At 37.7% G+C, this 25,208-nt stretch overlaps 1 protein-coding gene across 6 annotated transcripts in view; it reads right to left on the minus strand.

The window, feature by feature from the left end:
* Positions 1-25,208, minus strand: part of LOC120532652 (inactive N-acetylated-alpha-linked acidic dipeptidase-like protein 2) — a 2,009,486-nt gene that overhangs the window by 272,180 nt on the left and 1,712,098 nt on the right. For all 6 annotated transcript variants that reach the window (XM_039758865.1, XM_039758875.1, XM_039758892.1 and 3 more), the window contains one exon: positions 9,427-9,522. In XM_039758865.1, coding sequence (XP_039614799.1) covers positions 9,427-9,522 — 96 coding nt within the window. The remainder of the gene's footprint in view (positions 1-9,426; positions 9,523-25,208) is intronic.

The raw sequence follows: 25,208 nt of genomic DNA on the forward strand, positions 1-25,208 counted from the left end.
TGTCATGCATGAGAATTGGAAGATCTCCTTGCTGGCTCACTCGAGGGTGAGAGGGGGTGATGTTGCTAACCGTGTCCTCTCTTTTTCTCCCTACAGCTCTGAGAAGCCACCCAGTAAAGGAAAATAGCTCTGCCCATTCTGGTTGTCCTGTTATAGAAAGCCTGACTGCCTTCACCAAGCTGTATTTTGTGACCGATACATGACGGCTTCAGAAGTCCAAGGGAGACATGCTATTTGTTGAAGAGCCTAACTAGTGCCCTAATTTTCTTTCATGTTTTGCCCCATGGGCTTATGCCATTTGATGCCAGAAGGCACTTGCTTTAAGTTTAAAGAAGAAGTCAGAAATTAAAAGGGATGACCAGGTTGGCATCCCAACTATTCTTTGCTTGTCACAGCTCTGTTTGTACCTGCGCTTGGCCACATCACAATGGATATTTACCAAACTTTTCAATAGCACGTGTGCTTTTTTGAATCAGCTTGGATTGTTCACTATGATCACTAAACTTCCTAAATGTACCTATGACTTGTCATATAGTGAGTTATCCAGGAGGCATGAACTTTTTGGTGAAACTATTATTTTCCCTTTAGCACAAATGGTCGAGGGTTTTCACCCTTTCACTCAAATTATTTTGTTTTTTTACTGGCTTGCCAACTAATGACAGATTTACTTTCATTTCTTTTGGAATTTTTCCTGCATGGTTTAGTAAAGAAAAGTGGTTTCTTCTTTTGACAATTTAATGCAGTAGTGTCAGACCTTTCTGTGATCTATCTCCCCCAAAAAGAAAATCACACACTTTTCTTGAGTTGCTTTAACAACTAAATAAGATATAATCCAACAAACAAGACACAATACTGGCCACTGGCCATCTGCCTGTATCTCTAAGTAATTCCAGTTTCTACTAACATACTAAAGACATATTCATTAGAGCAACTGGCAACTTCAAACTGGGCAGATATAGATGAACTGTTTTTTCTGTCAACTTGTAATGAATTAAAATGAATTATGTAAAAGGTTTTGTGTATCTCATGGTAAAATTTCACATACCTTAATAGTTCATGCCTGTTTGATTCTGAGCCTTTGCTGTAGTATTTCATTTCTGATGCATCAGTTTTGGGAACTCGGGGATAACACTTATGAATTGTGACATTTCTATTGCAAGCAAGGTGAAGAATCAATCATTACATCTTCACACTCTGACAAGATGGTAATAGGTGGGTCCACTTGAGCAGAATCAGGCAGACAGCAAAAACTGGCACCTCTCCAGTGAGATCTCATTAAAAAGAACCCATTGTATTTACTGCACTTGAATACAGTATTTGAGGAGAAATATTGATATTTAGTGTTTTTTTAAGTGGCTAAAAAGCATCCCTTGTCTTTAATAACTCCTGTAAGAAAGGAAGAAACTAGTTCTATAAATGGAGAAGGAATCCTACATTTTGACTGCAATTCTTGTTTAGAGAGAAATACGTTACTTTATTGATTCTAGCAGTTTCAAACACAGGAACAAACCCAGGACCCAGTCCATCAAAGGACCCATGCATACACACCCACTGTTACTATGCAAATCTGGAGCTACCAATTAATCTAACCCTAAGACTATGGGTTATTGGATTAAAAGCAGAGACTACTCAAAACACAACTCATGTGGACATGAAGCAAATCTGCACATAGATAATGCCAAAGGTCTGGCATTAAAACCCACTGGGCAACACCAGTAACCACTATGGTGCTGTATCAGTAGCATTAAACTAATTAGTGAAAAATATTAGAAAAGTTCTAATCTTCAGAGAAATTCAGATACAGCACTTAGTTCATTATTGTTTATAAAGTAGCTAGATTTATTCTCTAAGCAACAGAGAAGATTATCATAGAAGTGTCCAAAGGCTCTGTCATTTATAATCCCTTATGGCTTTCCAGAATAAAAATCTTATGTATGGCTTGACTCTGATCCTTGATGTTACTATGAAAATGACCTGTATTATTAAGTTTGGGGTGGCACGGTGGTGCAGTGTTAGCTCTGCTGCCTCACAGTAAAGAGACCCGGGTTCACTTCCCGGGTCCTCCCTAAGTGGAGTTTGCATGTTCTCCCCGTGTCTGTGTGGGTTTCCTCCCACAGTCCAAAGACATGCAGGTTAGGTGCATTGGTGATCCAAAATCGTGCTTGGTGTGTGTGTGCCCAGTGGTGGGCTGGCGCCCTGAACCGGGGTAACAATTCTTGTGATGACAATTCCAAGAATACACATTAAAATGTTTTCCTGAACACTTAACCAGGATTTTTAGTTTCTTGTAAAAGTAGAGACGTTGATGAACCAGCAATGGCAGTGATTGCTAGTTTAAAAAATGCCCAGAAGTATGAACTACCAAACAGAAGCCTGATGGTTGTAAATGCAAGCATAGTCCCCTAATTGCTTCTTTATTGGTATACATTGCTGCTGTTATATTGTGCTGCACCCAACACTCTTAACCAGTAAAAACGGATGGATAAAATAAGGTCTTGGAATGTTCAATACAATTCTTCAACTACTTCACAGAATACAATTTGTCAGATCTGCATGTTAATCCTGCAAAATTGTACTGGTTAAATGTAACATTTTTCCCTTAGGACAAAGCATTCATAATGTAAATCTCAGCTGCACAGCTTTAAAGTTCCTGTCATATTCATAAAGCATTGATGTCTCAAGGTTTGAAACTGTGAATTGCAATAGAATGAAAATCAGAAAGACACGCATTCTCTTTAAGCATCAATTGCATTTTGTCACTTTCACAACATCCATTACAAGTACACAACGTGGCTCATGCAGATTATGATGTGTGTGGATTCAACAGGTACCAAGTTACTTGTACCTACTAAAGAACATGTTTTAAACACATAAAAGAGGTAAACAAATACAAATCTCAATGTTTTCACTTCACCCTCTTTAAAAGTATTACTGCAGTATCATTGTAGCCTAATCACTCAGACTTTACTGGCAAAACAAGAGGAGGCTGGCTGTCTGTAATACAGAGGTCAGGCATTGTGCTCTAGCCAAGAGATACTCTACCGCTTGTCATATCTGGCTTTCTTATCTGACATTTGCAGTCTGACTTGAGCAAAAGGAGACCCGGTGGTGAGTGGCTAACACCCCCTGGAATCGTGACATTTCCTGCACTGCTCTCTGCAGGACCTCTTGTCTGTTGCTTGCTGTCAGGCCCACTGCCCCCACATCTTGAGAAACACATGACCAGTTGTGCATCATCCTGGGAGACAAAGGCTGCTGGGATTTGGAAATATGGTTTATTTATATGGTGATATGAGATCTTATTTAGATTACAATTTACTCCCAATGAGATCTCTGTTGATTAGCAGTATTTCATATATCAGAAGCCTTTTGGCTAATCAACCCCCATTTTCTATTATCTCCTAGTAAGAGCTTGCTGCATCCATAGTCACTGTACCATACAAACAGCACAGAAGATGAGGCTCTCTAATCAGTTTGGCCTGGGATATGTAAGCTTTTCTTCCATTATCAAATATTAGCAACTTGTTACATTCATTTTCTTCACAGAAAACTTTTATTCGCTTGAAGCGCAGCAGAACACAAGCGCAATTTGATGGGGGCTCCTCAGGGAACACCAACAAAGCAGGGTTAATGGGCCACACCTGTGGACAGCACAGCAGCCTTCATTTAGTCACAGATGAGACCCTTGTAATTAGATGTGAAACCTCATTAAAATGTTTTCACGTCTGGATTAATGCTGGCAATGCTGCCCATGAATATTTATAAGTGAATATTCCCGCTAGAGTTTTGCGAAGGCCCTTGACTCGGCTTTCTTTGGAGCTCAAAGAGAAGTTCTACGGCTTTTTAGGGCAGGCTCAGCAAAGAGACACTTAGAGCCTGATTTTCAAAAAAAAAAAACTAGTGAAGCATCACTAAGAGCACAGATAGAGCTAATTTTAACTTTGGACTCCGTACGTTTGGGATGGCATTTAAGGGACAAAATGGCTTCCAGAGGGGCTTTTGCCTGGGAGCAGCCATATCTAATATATACTCCATTATCTGGTGCAGTCATGTGAAAGCAGCTAGCGGGTGATACCATGCTGCTTTGAAATCATTGGGAGCCAATGATTCATGGGAACTAAAAGGAGGTACTAAAGAGGGGAGAGCAATGCAATGGAATGCAGATAAAATGTAAGACATTACTTATATCAATTACGTAAGCCTTGTTTTATATGGCATCTGTAACACTGATTACTATCTCAAGGCACTTTATAAAGCAGAATGCAATATCAGACCACTAGCACAGAACAGTCAGTTATTCCTGATCTTACAAACAAAGGTTACCTTCAATGATACAAATAGGTCACATCACTAGTGAATTGCTGTGTGATAAAATGTCTTAAAACATTTAATTGTAATCCACTTTTTAACACATCCAGGTTTTATTTTAAAGCTGGTTTTATTTATTCACTTCACAACACTTCTATTCAGTGTTTTCTCAGTCTATATTTGATTACGCTCAAAACAGCTTTAGGTTAGCAAACTTTTTACAAAGGTAATCAGCCATCAAGGGGTGTTCCTGAGGACACAATTTAAGAATATCCACACAAAGAGAAGTGAACATGGCTGGCATTATTTGTCTGCACCTAAACATGCTGATAATCCAACTCGAAAGCAATGATCTGATTACTTTTGTGCCTGCCTATTGACATTTTTGTGGTCCCTGCAGCTTTCAGTTTAATTGGCCTAAAAAAAAAAGAACCAGTTAAATCTGATTAGGGCACAGTTCCTTCCTTGATAATAAATTAGAATAATTGACACCTGACTATGGAGGCCCAGTGAGCCATTAGGAAATTATCTGATTATCTTTGTGGTTACACAAACATGATTTTCATTTCCTAGTTCTTGTCACTCATCCTTGCCATCTTTCACATTCACATAAATGCAAGCACAAAATAGAAAAAGATATTTCATGTTTTACTAGTTTCCTTCATACATGGCATTAGGCCTCACCAGTTTCTCTCTCTATTTTATAAATATGCTCATATATTGTCATAGACATTTTTAGTAGAACTTTATTATGGAGAGACAATGCAGTGGGGCACTTAAAGGGGTGTAAATCTTAGTGCCATGTCTGTTCCCAGGGGATTATCCACGTTACATGTGCGTTGTATAAAAGTATCTCCAACCGACTTTAACAATGACCTGGAAAGTAACTCAGAAAATTCACCCATGAGAGATGGTGAGCAAGTAAGTGAGTTACGGAGAAAAAAGAAAGAGAAGGGAACTAGAATGAAGAAAAATACCCAAGTAACAAAATACTTCAGCGGACATGCTGCATATCATTTAGAAGATGTACATAGCATACGAGATGTAGATAGAACTTTGCAACCATGACAAATTTTGACTCAGAAACCCCCTTATGTGTAGGGTGGGCAACAAAGTGTTTCTCTGTATAATTTAACATTCTAACTTCTTTATGCAGCCAATTTAAAGGAAACATAGTTGCACAGAGATCCACTTGTTTGTTTATACTCTGCAGTGAGGAAATGGCTAATCCTGAAGAACATCTGTGACAAACCAAAGCTTTGCCCATCAGCTCACCTTTTCTATACAATGGAGCTTATGATACTCATGGATGCTCAATGCTTTCAAATTTGACCTGATGATGGCATCACAAAAACAGGGTGACAGCAAAGACTGTACCAGTATTGTGCCTCTGCATTCATGCTCATGTAGTTAAAAAGGGTTGTTTAGAAGGAGGGCGGTAAAACTCTTTGTATAAAGGGCTGTGCTAGTGTGCCTCTGGCAAATAAAAAAAAGTTAAACGTTATTTCCATGCTGAAAAGGAAAGAAAGTAAGAGGCTCAACATTTCGGCTGTGTAGCCTTCATCAAGTGTATAACTGAACATGAAAGAGCAGGTAGCATATATAGGAGAGGATGGGGCCCCAGTAATGAAAACTAGCATCCTGCTGGTACTCCCATTTCATCCTAACACTGTATCTCTCCCACAGGTCATTAAAAAAAGCTCCCTTTTTCTAGACAGATCTTGCTACATGAGCATTTTTCTTCAATAGTCTCTGGATCTCATTCCATCAACAACCTAGCTTACACACAGTAAATTTCTTGCTCAGCCTACATCACAGAGGACATCCATATTCACTACCAGGCACTTTGTGCTATAACAGGAGCTGCTGTATCACTTGAAATTATTTCACCAAATAAATAAATAGGTGGAAGTTGGAGATGGCTAGCAGATGTCAAATTTCAGCAGTGAAAATCAAAGACCTTACAACACCTATTGTACAACACTTCACATTCATTGATCATAGCCACACTGATCTCTATGTTTGTGCTCTTGTACAGGGCTTCAAAGACATTTTTTAAAGAAAAACAGAAGCCATGCTTAATCCCAGTCTTTGATCACATATTTCTCCAAGTCTAAATGAATGGCTAACATCTCCCACCTACACTCAAATTTAATTCTTTTAATTTACCCTGGATATGTTCCCTTCCTATATATACTACCTCTGGTTTCTTCAATATATGTCTCTCGGCTGGCCTGGGAATGCCTCGGGGATTCCTCCGAAAGAGCTAGAAGAAGTGGCCGGGGAAAGGGAAGTCTGGACATATCTGCTCAAGCTGCTGCCCCCGCGACTCGATCTCAGATAAGCGGAGGAAGATAGATGGATGGATGGATGACTCAATCAGTCACTCACTCACTCACTCACTCATCAACAGAACATTATTGTCAGTTTAGTTAAAAAAAAGTCAAACTTTCACAGAATGGTACATCATAGGTCAGCAGGTATACACTAAGAAAAAACATTTCAATAGGTCAATATTTAAAATTTTATAATTAATATTTAGAATATCTAGAATAAATATTTAGAATTGTATTGCATTGTTTTTCTACAACATAAAAAGTAATTGCCCCAAAATCACTGGAATGCCATGATGGACATGATTGAACTTTGTTGACATTATAGAAAAAGGAAAATTAGCCCACACAGGTGTTTTTATTTGTAAATGACTTTTTAATTGTCGGTATTTATTAACATTATGCTAACTTAAATGCTTTTGGCTGTGCTGAGAGTGGGCTTTATGCAAACAAGAATGCTCCAGAAGTGATGTGATAGGCCACACAAATAGCACCAATACCCATAGGGCTGACAGATGACAAGGTGGTGTACTGGACAGGAAAAAAGAGACTTAATCACGTTGTAAAATGGAACGAGAATGCTCAGCAAAGCTCAAGGAAGAAGAAAAGCTCAACGATTAGTAAGCACCATTTTTGTTATTGATTACTGGGACTCTTAAATACATACTGGTTCTCATCTTGGTTATACGTTCCATTCTGTCGACTGCCAGCCCCCAGTTGTGGAGCTGTGGTTCAGACACAGAGAAAACACACTTTCAAACAGCAGGCAGATACAAAAGAAGCCCACTTTTAAACAACTTAAAAAGTTTACTGTGTAGGATCACACAGTCTTAACGAGGCTTTGTAGCCAGCTCTCTTACAAAGTATTTTGTTCCCTTTCCTATGCAGACTGTCCATGGCTCCACTCCTGTATCCAATTAACAGAATGCTTTCACAAAGGATATTTTTGATCTGAAGGAACCACTGCTGGAGTAAAATAACTAAGAAGTTGTCAAGTTTGCTGTGTGTTTGAATAAAGCTCCAATACTGTGCCAGAATAAAAGTTCATAAGTTCTCTACTGGCTGTCTTTTTGTGCAACTCAGAAGCCCAAACAAGACAATAGACATTGTCATCTGCGGACTTTAAAGGAGGACTACTACAACAGATTAAAAACACAAAAAGAAATACTGTACTTGAGTGAACAGCAATAAACAAATGATCATAAACATAATAATGTTAATAATATATATTCAAATTTCACATTATTCCTACTGATCACCAGAGGCGGGTAGAGTAGCCAAAAATTGTACTCAAGTAAGAGTAGCGTTACTTCAAAATAATATTACTCAAGTAGAAGTAAAAAAGTATTTGATGAAAAGACTACTCAAGTACTGAGTAACTGTTTGAACATAATAAATGATTTACTTTTTTGAAATTTTGTAATGAGACAGACAAAAAATATAAAATAATGTGCAAATTCTGCTATTTCCAAATAATAAAATAAAAAAAAGAGTAAAAATAAATAACATCTTTACAAAATTTAGATGCACAAATAACACAAAGTTCCAAATCTCAGTTTTTCACAACAAAGCTTTTGAAGCCAATACCTACAGTAGGTAACATGTATGTTTGAACAGTGACAAGATATACTGTACACTGACAGTATAATACTGTATATTCACTTTGTGGTGTGTCCACGGCTTCAAAAAAAAAGGCCACTTTCAAATCCATAAAGCCATGTCACTGTCTGTGGGCGCAATTGCACGACCACAGGGAGTTAATGAAGTAGTTAGAGCTTCATTGGCTTTCTGCGGCGTGTGATTAAGGCCCACAGAGACGGGAGTGTATATATATATATATATATGGGTCAGCACAAAAAAGAAGGGGTAATCAAAGAAAATGAGAAAAGAAAAGAGGTTAAAAGACGTGAAAGGCAGGCTTGGGAACAACAATCTGTCCACCATTTGTAAGAAGCAGCCCTTAAACCCGAACCAAGGATTAGTTCTGGGACACTTCCAGGAATTAAGTCTGGTATCCAGAATGCCCTTGAAAACTCCTGGGAATGTCCTACTGGAACTGCCTTTGGCTGCATCAAAGCCCCAGTTTCTAACTAAAAAGAGAAGCAATTTTTGCTTCTGTATGCCCTTTATACTAAGCCGTAGGAATCTTCTTTGGGTTTGGAACAATTCTCAGGGACCTCTTATGTCAATGCCCACACAGTAATTGCTTTTGCGGAATCTTTTATATAAATATATATACAGTATATGGTACAACCCTTCCTTTCTTAAAATACAGACCATGTTAGAGGCATCCTGTGTCATGTGTTCTACACCTGATAACACCTTACTTGTTAAAGCATATCAAATATTTAGACTTGTAAATGTTTTTGCCTGCACATTTAGGTGTGTAATTTCACAGTACAGTACACAAAATGACAAACCTAGTAACAAAGTGACATTTATCATTTCTTAAAATCATACATATACATACTTATTCTATAAATGTAACTAGGCATGAAATACATTCATTTGAGAACATTTTACTTCTGTCAAAAGTTTAGGTATAAAAGACAGAGATCTGAGAAAAAAAAGTCAGCATGCAGAATTAAGCTTTAACTGTTAGGTTCTTAAAATATCACTTGACATAGCTCCATGTTGAGCAAATCTTATCTCAAGGACAGAGCTAAGCAGTTCTCCAAAATTAACATGAAGATCAATCAACAAACAGATGTGTGACCCGCTTCATGCAACAAACTAATCCAAAAGTAAGATTCAACCAGCAAGTAACAAGAAATTATTCTCTCACCTTAGCAAGAGTCTCATGAAAGATGAAGGAGGAATCCAAGGTCTCTATTACTGATGAAGTGACAGGAAAAAGGGCTTCTGGGATAAAGCTTGGCTTCTGTGATAAAAAAAGAAAGACAACCCCTTAAGACTAGCAATTGATTTCCTCCCTATAAAGGATTATTGAATTTGGTTTAAAAGTCAAAGGAGTTCTGAAATGTTTAAAAGGTTTCGGTAAGGCTATTTTTTTATAATTCTGAAAATGATTGACCTAACAATACAAATTTAACTTGGTTTTAAGTGGCAGGAGAATTTCAATTATATTGTTTATGGTATGCAGTATTTAGCTTTGGGCCTTTCTTTAAGGTTCTTCAATGGCTTTCTTTGTATTATTTTCTAGATGTGAAAGAAAATATGAACAAGGTTACACAACTGAATAAAGTAAGCAATGCACATAAACTCCAAACACTCAAGAAAATGTTTTGGACTTAATATTAGAATTATAGCATTCCTTGGAAAACAATACCTAATGACACCTAATTTATTACTATAATGAGTTTCATATAGGCAACAGGGGCATTATCATGGCATGGGAGATAGTCCCGTGATGGCTGACCAGTGTGGGCAGAAAAGATTTGCCAAGAGTGTTGTCTACTGCCAGGTCTACTGTCTATCTTTCTGTCTCTCTTTAGTAGGAATAAATGTGAGAAATCGGAGCGTAAATGTGACCTTAAAATTCATACTGTTTTCATAAAGCAGTGTCATGTTTTCTTATAATCAAGCAACAGTGTCTGAAGATTATACAGTACATTTTGATTTGATTGTCCACAGAACCATGTCCCAGTAATAGCCGGTGATTTTCCATGTGCATCTGGGAAAACCTGAAGTGAGTTTTTACGTTCTTATTAATGAGCACTGTTTTATGCCTTGAAACTTCAAAATGGTGGGATATTTTTCTGGGGTCTTTCTGATGATAATGCAATAAGCACAGACCTTAGCAGAAGGGTGAGAGGTCTGCAGATCCCCACCTGTTGTTCTAAGGATCCTTCTGGATTCATGGGGACTTGTATATCTTTCTTTTAAGGAGATTGTAACATGACATTTGCACTTTGGAAGACTGACTACTACGACAGATCTTCTGCATTTGAACTTTGCTCCCTAAATCTTGGAAGTTTGAGAGGTATACAGAACTTTCTCACTATCAGTTTTCTTTGTATAGTGGCATTATGTGCCTTTAAAACCTGCGTGTAGGCAGCTTCACGTTGATGACAAAATCATAGGTTACTCAGGTCATATTGGTCAGGGCTACATTGTCTAAGTAGAATAAATCCACTTTTTCACATCTAAAGATTGCAGTTTTTTTAGCTTCCCCAACAAACAAAATAAAGAAGCAGTAACCTTGGTGTCATTTGAAAACTATGTAGTAACCTCAATGGATAGAACCTTCGTGATGAATTATGGGTAGTTCAAACATACACAGCACAGAGCTCTGCCGTTAGTCTAGTTGAAGCCAAAGACAAATGAAAATGGATGTGATACTGTGTGATTGCACCATTGTTGAATAACGCATCGTAGTGAGAGCTGTTTAGGCAGAGAGAGTGAAATCTGCTGAAATTCACAGATGTTGATTTAAGGAAGTGAAAAGAGCACAACTCAGTAAAAAGTTTATGAATGGGTAGAAAGGTTTCAAGTGGGAAGAACAAACACAACCAATGAAGATTGATCTGGTTGACTATCAACATTGTGCTCACAAGCCCACATTGACATGGCGATTGCCTTCATCAGAGGAGATCGATGGATTACATTGTCCTATGTTGCAGCACATTTAGATATCAGTATCAATCTGCATGTGCCTTAGTATATAATGACTTGGGGTACCATAAAGTTTCTGCAAGATGGGGGGGGTACCATAAAGTTTCTGCAAGATGGGTACCCAAACAACTTACTGATCTCAGTAAGCAATAGTGCCTGGAGTTTACAACCCATTTCTTAAAATGTTATGAAGTGCCCTGACACTGGAAATGAGACATGGATGAGCTATATAAAGCAAGAGCCATAATGAGGCAAAGCGTGCAGTGGAAAAAACCCATCTTCTGCATTAAAGAAGAAATTCAAATAATAGCCAAGAAAATGATGATTTGGCTCTAAGCAGTCGCAGGTTCAACATGTAATGTCTGATCTAATGGATTTGGGAGCAGCTGAACAGCTTCTTATCCCAAGGAATAAAGAAGTTAGTGGAATGATACATGAAGCACATCAAGCTGCAGGGAAACGATGTGGGGAAGAGACATAACTGTAATGTTCATCTGCTCTCAGTTACCAGTATTAACAGGTACATTTCCTTTATTCTTTGATTATTCCACGTATTTCCACTAAAATATAGAAGTAGCATTGCTACTTTTAGCTACAGAAAGGCTGGTTTGAATGTTGAAATGGTATTGTTTTTATAAAGTTTATGTGTGTTCTGTCTATGTTCATGTGATTCTTCCTCCTTCATCAAAAAGATGTGAATTTTCAGTTAACTGATAAGTCTAAACTGTGCAGGAAGGGATTTTTTAAGATTATTTTTTGCTGGGGAATGTTTGTTTATGAAATATAGTCCTAAATTTCCTAAACAAACCCTTTTTTTAGACTTTTAACTATATATTATTTAAAAGATAAATAAATACGTAAGAATAAACTAATGTTGCTTCAATTCTCCAGAGCCTTAGGCTCTAAACCCAGCGTGTAAAGAGATGGCATGTTCTCCTTGTGTTTGTGTGGGTTTTATCCCCACATCTTGGATGTGCACTCTAGGTTAACTGACAAGTCTAAATTAGCCCAATGTTGGAGAATTTGAATGTGCTCTGCAATAAACTGGCATTCTTTCAAGATTAGTTCAAACAATGTCCTTAATACCAATAAGCAAGGCAACTGCTCTATATAACAAAGAAATGGATAAGCAGGTTCAGTAATGGATGAATGGAGGAAATTAGCTTATACAGTAAACCAAAAGGAAACAAATCCCCAAACTGATTGTAGTTTGCCTTAAGTGAACCAAAGCAAATACAAATGGTTAAGCCAATCATTTAAGAGCTCAACAGCAACTTAAAGCAGTCTGGTTCACATAAATATGACACACCCAGTCTACTTTGGCCTTATTCAAAAAACACAGTGGTAATAAAGCACTGCATGATCATATCTATTGACAATATACACTTTTACCATCCACTTTATTAGGTACACCTGTCCAACTGCTTGTTAATCTAATCGGCTAATCACACGGTAGCAACTCAATCCATTTAGTCAAGAAGACTTTGCCAAGATGACCTACTGAAGTTCTAACCGAGCATCAGAAATCATCAGAAAGGTGATTTAATTGACTTTGAAAGTGGCATGGTTGTGTATTTTCCAGTTCTCCTGTACAGAGAAAATTCTTCTTTTTCACTAATCCTTTGTTTTAGGCATTGTGTGTCCTGCCAGCAGCCACCTAAGATACATACTGCATGTTAAGTGTGTGTTGATAGAAATACCTGAATGACCATTGCTGACATTTATGATATTCTTTAAAATTGTGGCTTTGAAACCATTGTAGTAGTAAAGAAAACTCTGAAGTATAGTACTGCATAAAATCATTAAAATACAGAATGTTTATAAAATGCTGTGAACGTCACCCAGGCACAGACAGGCAGACATGTTGTTATGCATCACCACACGTTTATTTACACTATGTATAAAGTTATTAAAGTGCACCACAAAACCCCACAAGTCCCCAAAGTCCAGGCCTCTCACACAATCTGCCTTTCTCTAGCTTGTCCTGCCTTGTCCTCTCCTCACCCGACTCCAGCCTGGAATGAAGGGAGGCAGCCCCTTTTATCTTCACCCGGATATGCTCCAGGTGCTCCCTGGCAATCACCCGCCGACACGCCCCGTGTGGCGGAAGTGCCGGCTGTACTCCCGGAAGCACTCCGGGTGTCCCTGCTTCTCTTCCCCCCAGCACTTCCTGGTGTGGCGGAAGTGCTGAGGTCCAGGGTTCCCAAGGCATTGGGGCGCCCCCTGGCGGTGACCACGGGCCCCTACAGGGTTGGGCTTCCAAGCCCTCAACCCATGGCCCCCAAAGCAACCAGGCTGGCGGCCCCCACGTGATCCAAGGTGGGCGCATGCCCTCTTCCGGTCCCTCAAGGCGTCCCTGCAGGGTCGTTGCCCCGGCATCCCTGACAATGCTTAATGTAGAAATACAAGTTAACTTGTCTCAAATTTGACTTAACATTAAAGAAATTTGTAAAAGTCAACAGTCACGTCGAGTCACTAACTGATGGTTGCAAATATAAACATGTCCTTTTTCTGTAATTACCTTCTAAAATCTAGCTAGATACAGATATATAAATACAAAAACCTAATATGCTTGGTTGTTCTAACCTAACCTAAACCTAATATGATTGGCCGATTTGCATTAGTTGGACAGGTGTGTCTAATAAAGTGTTTGGTAAAAGTGTATATTGTCAATAGATATGATCAAGTTGAGGGATGCCATAGAAAAGATTTGGAAAACACTGAGCATTAACCAGAATGTTAGTTTGCACTGAACTGGCCCTAACAACATCTAATGCCAGGCAGTTAAATTCGAAAACAGCAGCATTTAATACACAGAGAAACACACTAGTAAAGATTTTTTTGTCGAAGTGGAACAGCTGTTTCCCTTATTTATACTTACAGAGATATTCTTAGCAAAACTTAGCTATACCCAAAACTAAAGTGTAATTCCTTGAAAGCATTTTAATGAATATTTATTTAAATTGGAAAACTGATTCTAATGGAATTTTGAAATGAAGGCAAACACCAGAGTTTATTATGGGTGATGCTGCATCAGCTGTTGTAACAAGGAAGTATCACTAATTCATGCAGACAGTGTTAAAATTATAATCTTGTGAACTCAGATAAAATATGTATTTTGTAGCAAAATACTAATGTGTAAATGTTGCAATGTGCATATTTTTGAAAAGGGCACAAACAGTTTAAATATAGAGTTCTAGAAATTTTTGTTAAGAACCTGCACATACAGCTTGCTTACTGACATGCAAAAAATGGGGGAGACACGTGGATATGTAAAGACAGTGTGTTCAGCAGAAAAGGAATATAAAAAAGAACATCTAGAGGAAAATGTAGTAGACATTGATTATTTGAAATCTTTTAAATACAGAGTATACACACTTATAAGTGATTTGTTTTAGACAAGCTGAGGATTTACCAGATTTTTTTTAAGGAATGGGATTTACTCTGTCTGCAGTGAAGCACACAAATATAGATAGTTATGCATTATTGAGACCCTTTCAAACCTCTCAAGAGTGTAGATAAAGTAGAATAAGAAGGAAATCTTCAATAAAAGCGAATGAGATAGAAGGAGAGAACAAGAGAAGTGGTCTGAAGAAGCTTCACAGGTTAAAGCCATGCTACAAATAAAGATTAACTACCAGAGAAACTACTTTAAGTTTGGTGGTGAGAACAAAAGATAAAATAGAAACAATTCTAATAGGTATTTTCTTTTCTGTTAGTTTCATACATTTTCTATAATACTGACTTATTGTATTACCTTGTAGATGAGATCAAAACTCCAATTCAGAGACAGTGCTAAGGTATTTAAGTTCTCTTTGTGCTCCTCTGCAAGCTCATAAGAAATTAACTGTATTGTTATACATAAACATGCTTGTATGTAATTGCAAACAGGCAGGGCAGCATGGATACCGAGTTAGAATTTCATGTAGCTGTCTATGTAAAGCTCTATGTTCTTCTGGGTATTCCAGTTTTCCTCTCACATCCTCAAAGATGTGCAGGTCAAGTTAATTAGCAACTCTAAACTGGCCCCTATTGTTATGTGTGTGTGGGTGGGTGTAGGTGTACCAGTCAAAAGCCTATCCCATCCCTTCTGTGAAAGCACTTTGGATTGGAGAATTCAAATATGCATGCATTTAATCAGGGCAACCATGGTAAAGTGAGGTCCGCAGCTAATTGGCATCTTTTTAAATAAATAATTGCCGCACTCGCATCTTGGTTGGAGGAGGCGTGGTAGTGTGGTGAGAGCAGTCCCCGGGCACGATGTGGGAGCGGGCAATTCTACACTAAGAGACTCTAATTGGTGCTGGGAGCTGTTAATCGTCACAGCTGTGCCACATCTCCCTTTTAAAAGGGGAAACGCCAGTGCAAGGGGGAAAAAAGAAAAAATCAAGAATCGAAAAAGAAAGGAAAATGAATGGAGGATAAACAGAGCAGTAGGCCGGTGTGGGAATGAGCGAGCTGAGGAGAGCAGGCTCGAGGATGAGAAGACAGGAAGCTGGGAAGGAGAGCCCCTTGAATGGCGTGAGAGGTTGACGCCCGTGGGGTGAAGGAGTGATCACTCTGGCTGAGCAACTCAGGGAGCATGTAAGGAGTGACTCGCTGTAAAAGACAAATGGGGGTCGAAGAGGCTAGGGAGGAGAGGTCCAGCATGTATGGCCTGGCCATTGGGGACACAAATCTTTGTCCAGTGAAGGAACCTGTCTGTAGACATGGAACAGCAGGCAACCGGACCTCAAGGAAATTCAGCTGTATCTACTGTTAGGGCAACTCCTCTGCTGCAAGGCCCACACAGGATAAACAGGGGAGCTGCCAGTGTTAAAAGACAAAGGCACCGGGTTTTTAAAAAGGACTGTTCATTTCAGTAGTCATTAACCTCATTTTTAATGGATTTATTTTTTGTGATTTTTAACCTCCATCTTTTCACTTGTTTTTATGGGTTATTATAAATTATGAAGCACTGCACTCTCTTTTTGAGATACTTGTTTTTGTTTGCTTTTAATACAAGCACTGAACATTTTTGCACCTTCCCCTTGCTTCATGTACTGTCCCCATTTGTACAGCTCATCCTGGTCATGACTATCGATGGTGGTGGGTTCAAGAAGCTCCCAAATGAGAAGAGTTGACCCGCAACTGTCATACACACAAGTTTGCATGTTCTCATTTTCTCTGAATGGACGTTTCCAAGGCTTTCTTGGTTTTCCTCTCACATCCCAAAAACATAAATTATTAAGGTGATTGGTGACTTTAAAATTTATCTGGTTTAAATGAGAGTGTACGTGTGTGTTCTTCGAAAAACCTACCTACATGCAGACTCTTGTGTGGACCTTATAGCAAAGTGGGGACAAAGTCTTGGGTCTACTTAGCAAGAACTTTTTAAAATCATGTTAAAACCTCAAGGATGAGTTTTTGTTTGGCAAATCTATGTCAAAATAAGTTATATCAAAATAAACATACAGAGTTATTCAGGAGTAATTTGGGAACTGAACTCAGGCTTGCTGGTTGATAGGCTAGTATGCCATCCACTAGACTGCAATTAGAACTGGTGTGATTCTTTGTCTTGGTTGTTAAGAGTACATCATCCTGTACTATTATTTAAAAAAAAAAGAACAAGAGATTGTGGTGGCAGCTAATTGTGAGTTCTTAAACTTATTTTCAGTCATTTTGGGGTGAAGGTGGAGGCTAGTCTGAGACTGACAAGAATTAGAAAAGTGTGATCTATCCCAAAACTTAGCACCAAGTTGTGATGTAGTGGTTAGCATATCTGACCTTTTAATTTAAAAGTTAAGGGTTCAATTTCCTGTCAGAAACGTTTTTGTTTCTAAAATATGTATTATTGTCTGTATTATCAGTGGGATGAGCTATATATTTTCTTAGGAATTGCCTAATATTGTTTGGTTAGCAACTATAAAAAGTCAGGATCAAAACATCATTGCAATTGACTGAATATCAGGTAAGTAAAGAGTAACTTTTTATTACTTAGATTTTAAACAAATATGGATGTAATCCTGGTCTGTTATCATTGTAGACTGTGAAATGGCAATTGTTTGTGTGTTGCATTAGAAATGACGACAAAGTTTACTGGATGGAGTGATTGTGAAAATTGTTTTGTGGCTGCAACACCATGACAGATGATGTAGAGGTAAGTGTAAGTGGTTCCTCAATGACTTACAGTATGTCATATCATCTCACAAGTTTACATTTGAGAAAAGAAAGGGTTTCTCTTCCTAATTTAGATTTAACAATTAAACTAACATGCATGTTTAGATCTGTGAGAAGTGGAATATCTGGAGAAAAATTGCATGCAAACATGAATATTATAATGCCTTCATAGAGGCATTGACTAGGCAAAGGTTCAGACTCTGTTTCATGCGCTAACCTCCATGCCAATGAGCCATCAGTGCAAATATTAGTTCATCAGTAGTTCTGTCAGTGTATGGGGGCATCCAGGTGATAAAATTTCTACAATTTACTTTTGTCTGTCACATATTCCCATTTGAATGCTTAAAGATTTATAATGAAATTAATATATAGCTAGTGTCAAGATATCTATTTCCATTAAAGTTTTATCAACCTAAAGCTACTTGTCTGTAAATATAAATATCAAGAAAAATGATAAGGCTAGACAAGTTGTGCACACATCACAGTGGATAGATGACTTCAAAGAAATCTAAACAAAATATGAAAAATAAAATTATATTTGTTAACTAAACTGTAAACACACATGAGAGCAATTTGATCTATTAAAACTGAAAAAAGAGCAATATTTGTAGAAAAAGAGAACATCAGTTGAATTTATATCTGCAAGCCTAGTCTCAAAGAGCCATAATTAATAACAGTTGGATTCGCGTGAGCTTTTTGATGAAAATGCAATGTCATTAGCGGACCGGCAGAATTTTATGATTTCAAAACACTCAACCCAGATTCCCCAGACACAGTAAATAGATTACAGTTCAGTGAATTGTTTAAACAGCGCTTAGAGAAGAAGCTAAGAGGACACCTTAGTCTAATATGATATTTAAATGGAAATGGCTATGCATTTAGTACATTAATTAATGCAGTGTGCTGTGTGATCAAGTGAGAAGGAAAAGCTATTTCATTTGAATGCTAGGTTTGCCATTACTGTGGGCTCTGCTACCTTCAGGTAATCTTTGTCCTAATCCATAGGACGCTAAACAAGAACAGCTTATTTGATGTGCAGAAATGTAAGTCGTCAGTCTTTCTAATTCAAACTAAGCTAGGATACTTATAAAAAGCACCACTCACCTCTTCAGTCCTTACAAATTGTCTTCATTCTATAATTATTTTAAAGGTCAGAAAAAGAAATGCATTCTAACATCTCCAGAAATTGCATGCAATTTGCTACTGCAACAAAATAAGATTAAATGATACTGGAATGTGAGCAAGTAAACAAAAAAATCCAAGCACCAAAAATAAAAGATCTAACCCTAAATCTGTGAAATCAGAAGACAGGAAGATGAGGCTCAATCGACAGGGTGGTCCAGATCTAATTATGCAGATCCAGATCGTCTGGATGACTTTGATTTATGTGGGGACGATTTCAGTTCGGCGCGAGGACAATTCTTCATGTCATCAGTTTGCACACTTCTCGATGGTCCGGGATTTTTCGGGTGATTTTCTATGTAATAAACTTAATAAGTTATAGCGTAATGAAAATTGCATAATTAGATCTGGACCACCCTATACGTTTAAAAATCACAGGCTGTCAAAACACTTTGTACACAATGAACATTATTAGCATTAGAGCACAAGCCAGACAAGGCAGCTATTCAACCCATGCATTGTATGTGTAGTAGTATGTCACTATAAATTGAGCAAACCTGCTGGTACTTTTGAAGCATTCATACAACATTTTTTTATTTGTATGAAGCAGAATTTTTTGCACATCTGTATACACTCGCTAACCACTTAATTAGGTACACCTTGCTAGTTGGACCCCCTTTTGCCTTCAGAACTGCTGCAATTCTTCATGGCATAGGTTCAACAAGGTGCTGGAAACATTCATCAGTGATTTTGGTGCATATTGACATGATAGCATCACGCAGTTGCTGCAGATTTGACAGCAGCACATTCATAATGCAAATTCCCTGTTCTACAAGATCCTAAAGGTGGAATAAAAATGGACTGTGATCTGGTGACTATGGAAGCCATCTGAGTATAATGAACTCATTCTCATGTTCAAGAAACCAGCTTGAGATGATGTGTGCTTTCTGACATGGCACTTTATCCTGCTAGAAGCAGCCTTCAAAAGATGAGTGTAACTCAGTCATAATGGGATGGACATGGTCAACAACAATACTCAGGTAGGCTGTGGCATTTCAATGATGCTCATTTGGTACTAAGGGGCCCACAGTATGCCAAGAAAATATTCTCCATACCATTATACCACCACTAGCAGCCTGAACAGCTGATATAAGACAGGATGGATCCATGCTTTCATGCTGTTAATGCCTAATTCTGAACCTACCATCCGAATATCGCAGCAGAAATCGAGACTCATCAAACCAGGCAACATGTTTCCATTCTTCTGTTGTGAAATTTTGGTGAGCCTGTGCAAAATGTAGCCTTAGTTGCCTGTTCTTTGCTGACAGGAGAGATACCCAGTGTGGTCTTCTGGTGATGTAGCCCATCTGCTTTAAGGTTTAATGTGTTGTCTCTCTGTAAACACTAGAGATGGTTGTGCGTGAAAATCCCAGTTGATAAGCAGTTTCTGTAATACTCAGACCAATCTGTGTGGCACCAATAACAATACCACATTCAAAGTCACTTAAATCACCTTTCATCCCCATTCTGATGCTCAGTTTGAACTTCAGCAGGTCATCTTGACAATGTCTACATGTGGAAATGCATTGAGTTGAGGCCATGTGATTGGCTGATTAGATTAGAAATTTGTGTTAAAAAGCAGTTGAAAAGGTGTACCTAATAAAGTGGCCAGTGAGGCCAGTACAATTTGTTTGTACTCATGCCTTCACTTAAATTAAACAAGCCAATACAATATTTGTTGCCCACTTCTATCACAAAAGTCAAACTACGCCAACATGCCCCATTCAAAACTGGTCTGCTAATTATTATATCTGGAAATGTTAAATCACTGAGTCAAAACTGGATGAGTTGCAAGAAAATACAAATTAAATGCAGTAACAAATGAACAGTAGGATAAATTCTGCCAAATAAGCAAACATGGCTGGTTTGTAAAACAAGGAGATGAAAACTTAGTTGTTAAAATGGGCAAAAAGGCTAAACCAGGAAATCAATAAATTGAGTCACCAGTGCTCTGGGCAGAAAATTCCAAAATTCCTAAAAAAAGCAGCAGATGAAGAAGCAAAACAGTAAATCACTAAGCACACACATAAAGGTTGATTAGCTTATCTCCAATTTTCATGTTGTTTATGGCATACTAGCGGTAAAAACAGTTGCATTGGTGGCATGTGCTGTGGCTTACTGAAGTATGAGCTTAGTAACCAAAACCTGCATCTTAACCACAAAATCTCTAAATTTTTTATTGCGGAAAAGCAAAACAAACATATAAATAAGAGTAATTAAAAAATTAAAAAGTAATGCAGAACTGCAAATAGTAAACTGTCAATGATAAGAAAAAAAAAAGAATAAAACAAGTATATGAAAAATGTTTAAGGCCATACAAAAATTAATAATAGAGTGACAACAGGGTAAACGGTAACAATCGTGTTATTAATAAAATTTTTGCTCCAGGTTGTTCACATAGGAATAGGTGAGGACAATGAAAAGTATGCAAGCTAGTCATAATCAATGTAAAGCAAAAGTGATAATTTAAGAGAAAAGCCGCGAACCCTTCTCCACACCATTTTAATCTCTCGGTTATTTTTCATTCATTTCATCCATGTTCTGAATCAGCTTCATCCAGTTTTAACATTGTGGGGAGACAGAGTCTATCCAAGCAGAAAACAACCTCAGATACCATGCCAGTCTCATACAAACAAACACGATGCCAGTTACAGTACCCAACTACCCAAAATGTCTTTGGAATGAAAGCCAAATTACCCCGAGAAAACCAAAATGGGAATAAGGAAAAGGTGCAATCTCAAGAGTCCTGATTCTGAATGTTTTCATCATGGCTACAATATGTTTTCTGTACATTTTTTGAGACATTACGCCTTGCCTATAAAACATGGCGGGGCACAGTTCCTGATAACCGGGCATGAGATTGTCTTTTTTCTTATAGGAATTTTTCCAATATAATTCAGAGAAAGAATACAACACCAAGTATTGAGTCTTTTTTACTTTGATTTTTTATAAAATGTTTTATAGTTGTGGTGCTTGGTTTTTCTATTGATTTTCAGGGAGGGATTGGCCCCTGTCTGTTCTCCATGTATTCTTTATCTCTGCCTTCCTAACAATTTTTAATTCTTGGTTCATCTAACCTTTCCACCTTTTGGCTGTTCTTTTCTCTACAACTTTAACACTAGCCCTGTAATGCAGCAGCACTAAACGATGCCTCACAATCCTGCTCTCAGTTATTCTGTGTTGTTTGCATTCATTCAATTTTGATTAAAATATAAAGATATTGGTAAACACACTGCACAAAATTAATTCTTTTCCACCAGAGTCACATTAATTCATACTTGAGGACTAAATTAAGCAGATTAAATGAAGAACAGTGCAACATCAAGATTGCAAGTCTACACCAAAATTATTTGTGTACTAGATATTAAGCCTGTTATAATAACGGGCGCTAGAACAGTAGTGCATAAACATTAGTAGGAACAGTCTATATTAAATGGCAAGGGACCTTGTATGTGGCTGTAATATGCGTCACTTTATTGTGTGCCTTTAATTTCCCAGTAATACCGGTTTGTATTTCCGTAAAATGCCTGTAATTTTGTCTGACAGTAATACAGTGGAACCTTGGCTCACAACCATAATTAGTTCCAAAACTCTGGTTGTAACCCGATTTGGTCGTGGACTGAAGTAATTTCCCCCATAGGATTGTATGTAAATACAATTAATCCGTTCCAGACCATATGAACTGTATGTAAATATATATTTTTTTAAGTTTTTAAGCACAAATATGGTTAATTATACCATTGAATGCACAGCGTAATAGTAAACTAAATGTAAAAACACTGAATAACACTAAGAAAACCTTGAACAACAGAGAAAACTAACACTGCAAGAGTTCGCGCTATAGCTTTACGAATTAAAAAACAACCAAGAAAAGTAACATTGCAACAATGCACGTGTGCGCTTGTGTGTGTGTGTCTCTCTTAAGCCACGCCTCTGTGTCTGTGTGTGTGTGTCTCTCTTGCCTGTGTGTGTGTGTGTCTGTTTCTCTCTTTCACGCCTGTGTGTGTGTCTCTCTCTGTCTTGCACGCGCCTGTGTGTGTGTGTGTGTGTGTGTGTGTGTATCTGTCTCTCGTGTGTGTGTGTGTGTGTGTGTGTGTGTCTGTCTGTCTGTCTGTCTGTCTGTCTCACACGCGCCTTTGTGTGTATCTGTCTCACATACGCCTTTGTGTGTGTCTGTCTCACATACGCCTTTGTGTGTGTGTGTCTGTCTCACACGCGCCTGTGTGTGTGTGTGTGTCTGTCTCGTGTGTGTCTGTCTCTCACGTGCCTGTGTGTGTCTCTCTCTCTGCACATGCGCACTTCGCCAGAAGACACACACACGGACACCTGGACGCACACAGGGGTTTCATTAAAGAGGATATTCTGAAAAAATCATACTTAATTACTGAGAAAAATATAAAGGTGCTGACAAATAATTAACAGTACATTTCGAAATGAGGCTTTAGATACAGTAGCCCTTCTCAAAACAAATGTGACTATATCTCAAAGATACTGTAACTCACCCTGGTTTATTTAGAGTACTTACGCTCCTAAATTAGAATACTGGAAGCTACAGCGCGGATGGAAGCAAGAAAGCTACATGTCCTTCAAATGACATGGACAGACAGAATTAAAAAAAATATATATACAACAAGCTTTTTTTTCTGGCAAGTACTGACTTCTATTCAAGATTAATAGATGAATACAGGAACACTCCTTGTGTACTGTTAAGAACAATGTCATCTAGTAAACTAATTAATTGTCATATTATTTCTTTTCTTGCATACACCACCTTTGTAATATTAACTTTATAACAAAATAGGAAATTATAACTTTAATTTCTAAAATGAAACCTACTACATTAAATCCAGTCCCAAAGCTAACCTTATCAATCAATCATTGTTCACTGGCACAGTTTCTAAAGCACTACATGTGTCAGTTAACAGACCGTTGTTGAAAGAAAATCAGAGATAGACTTAAACATGCTTAATAATTATATACCTTTCAAATGTATCTTTATTTTCTATAGTGATTGAAAAAGCAGATGCAACTCACTTTTTATATTATAAGTGAGTTGAGACGTTCCAGTCTGGCTTTCACACCAGTCACAGAACAGAAACAGCATTGCCTTATTTTGTAAAAGACATTCTAATATTTTCTGATGAAGGAAATGCTACATTAATTATATTGTTAAATTTAAATACAGCCTTCAATACCACTGACCATTCTATTCTGATACGCAAGATGGAAAATTACAAAGCACAGTCCTTGAGTGATTTAGTTCGTATTTGTCTACTCAATTTTAACATGTACATGTACAGAAATGTGTTGACAATACTCAGCTATTATATTCAGAGGTTAAATATGGTGTCCCAAAGGACTCTGTATAGACCTTTAAAGTTTTAATTTTATATATTATAAAATTTAATATTATTAATTTTATATATAGTATAGTTTATAGTTTGCTGCATTTATATGCGTTTGTCTTTTATGTCTGGATTTTAAATCACCTGTAGCTTGCAAACCGTTTGACCTATTGACCTGAAATTTACACATATACTACCTGACGTCTACTATCCGCTTTCGGGGTGACGATTGACCTCCAAGGTTATTCCTTTTTTTATTTTTATTTTATTTCATTGTAGAATCAACTCACAGCATCGGCCAGCAGGGCAGCCATGCAGTGCTTAAGTACAGGCACCGATCTCATTCCCTACCGCCTTTGCCGTCACATCCCCTGCCTCTTCATATGTTAAATCATTCTTGAGGCGGATTGAAGACTTAAGTGAAAAATTAAGAAAAACGTACTAAGTAATTGCAACACAAACATTGAACTAAATCAGTTTTAACGTGAAAAGATGGTGACGAAAGATGAGAAGAAGTGGGCCGCTAGGGTGGAGAAAAGAAGAGCTGCTCAGGAAGCAGCAAGAGCATCAACCTCTGAGCAAATGAATGCTAAACATACAGAGAAAGATGAAAACTATGCTCAAGTCAAGTGTATTCACTGCACGGTATCATGCTGTTTGTCATTACTGGTTGTTTATAAATGTGAAGGATGCTGAGAAATTAATTTATTCATTTATTTCCAATAGGATTGACTACTGCAATGCTATATTCACATGCTAACTCAAACCATTCCACATGCAGCTTTCATTAAAAGAACTACAAGGTACAACCACATCGCTCCTTTTCTAAAGTCATTATATTGGCTTTGAGTTAAGCTTAAGGCTGATTTCAAAATTCTCCTCTTTCATCTAGCACTAAAAGAGAAGCAGTGAGCAGAAGTAAAGTGAGAAAACAAAAGCAAGGGTCTAAACCGAGTAATCAAAAATACTGTTGCCAAAAATAAAATCACAACCAGAAATTGTACTTAAGAAATACAGAATCAGATTTTTTTTCAACAGTATTTTCATTAACAGCAACACACAGTCAAGGTTTTATTCACAATGACAGATGATAAACAGACACTGACACTGACCTTTTAATCTGTCATTGCAATGACATCACAAGCTGCCTCTTGTGACTTATTTCCCAGACAACAAAGAAATAAATGGTCTGGAATGGTAGCACCTCATCAAAATGCTACAAAATAATTATCACTATCTCAGATTTTTTTAACTCAAGAGTCAGTGTCAAATGTGAACTCTACATGTATAAAAAACCCTACAGAGA

This window comes from Polypterus senegalus, chromosome 1 (assembly GCF_016835505.1).
Source record: "Polypterus senegalus isolate Bchr_013 chromosome 1, ASM1683550v1, whole genome shotgun sequence".
In the NCBI taxonomy this organism is placed as follows: domain Eukaryota; kingdom Metazoa; phylum Chordata; class Cladistia; order Polypteriformes; family Polypteridae; genus Polypterus; species Polypterus senegalus.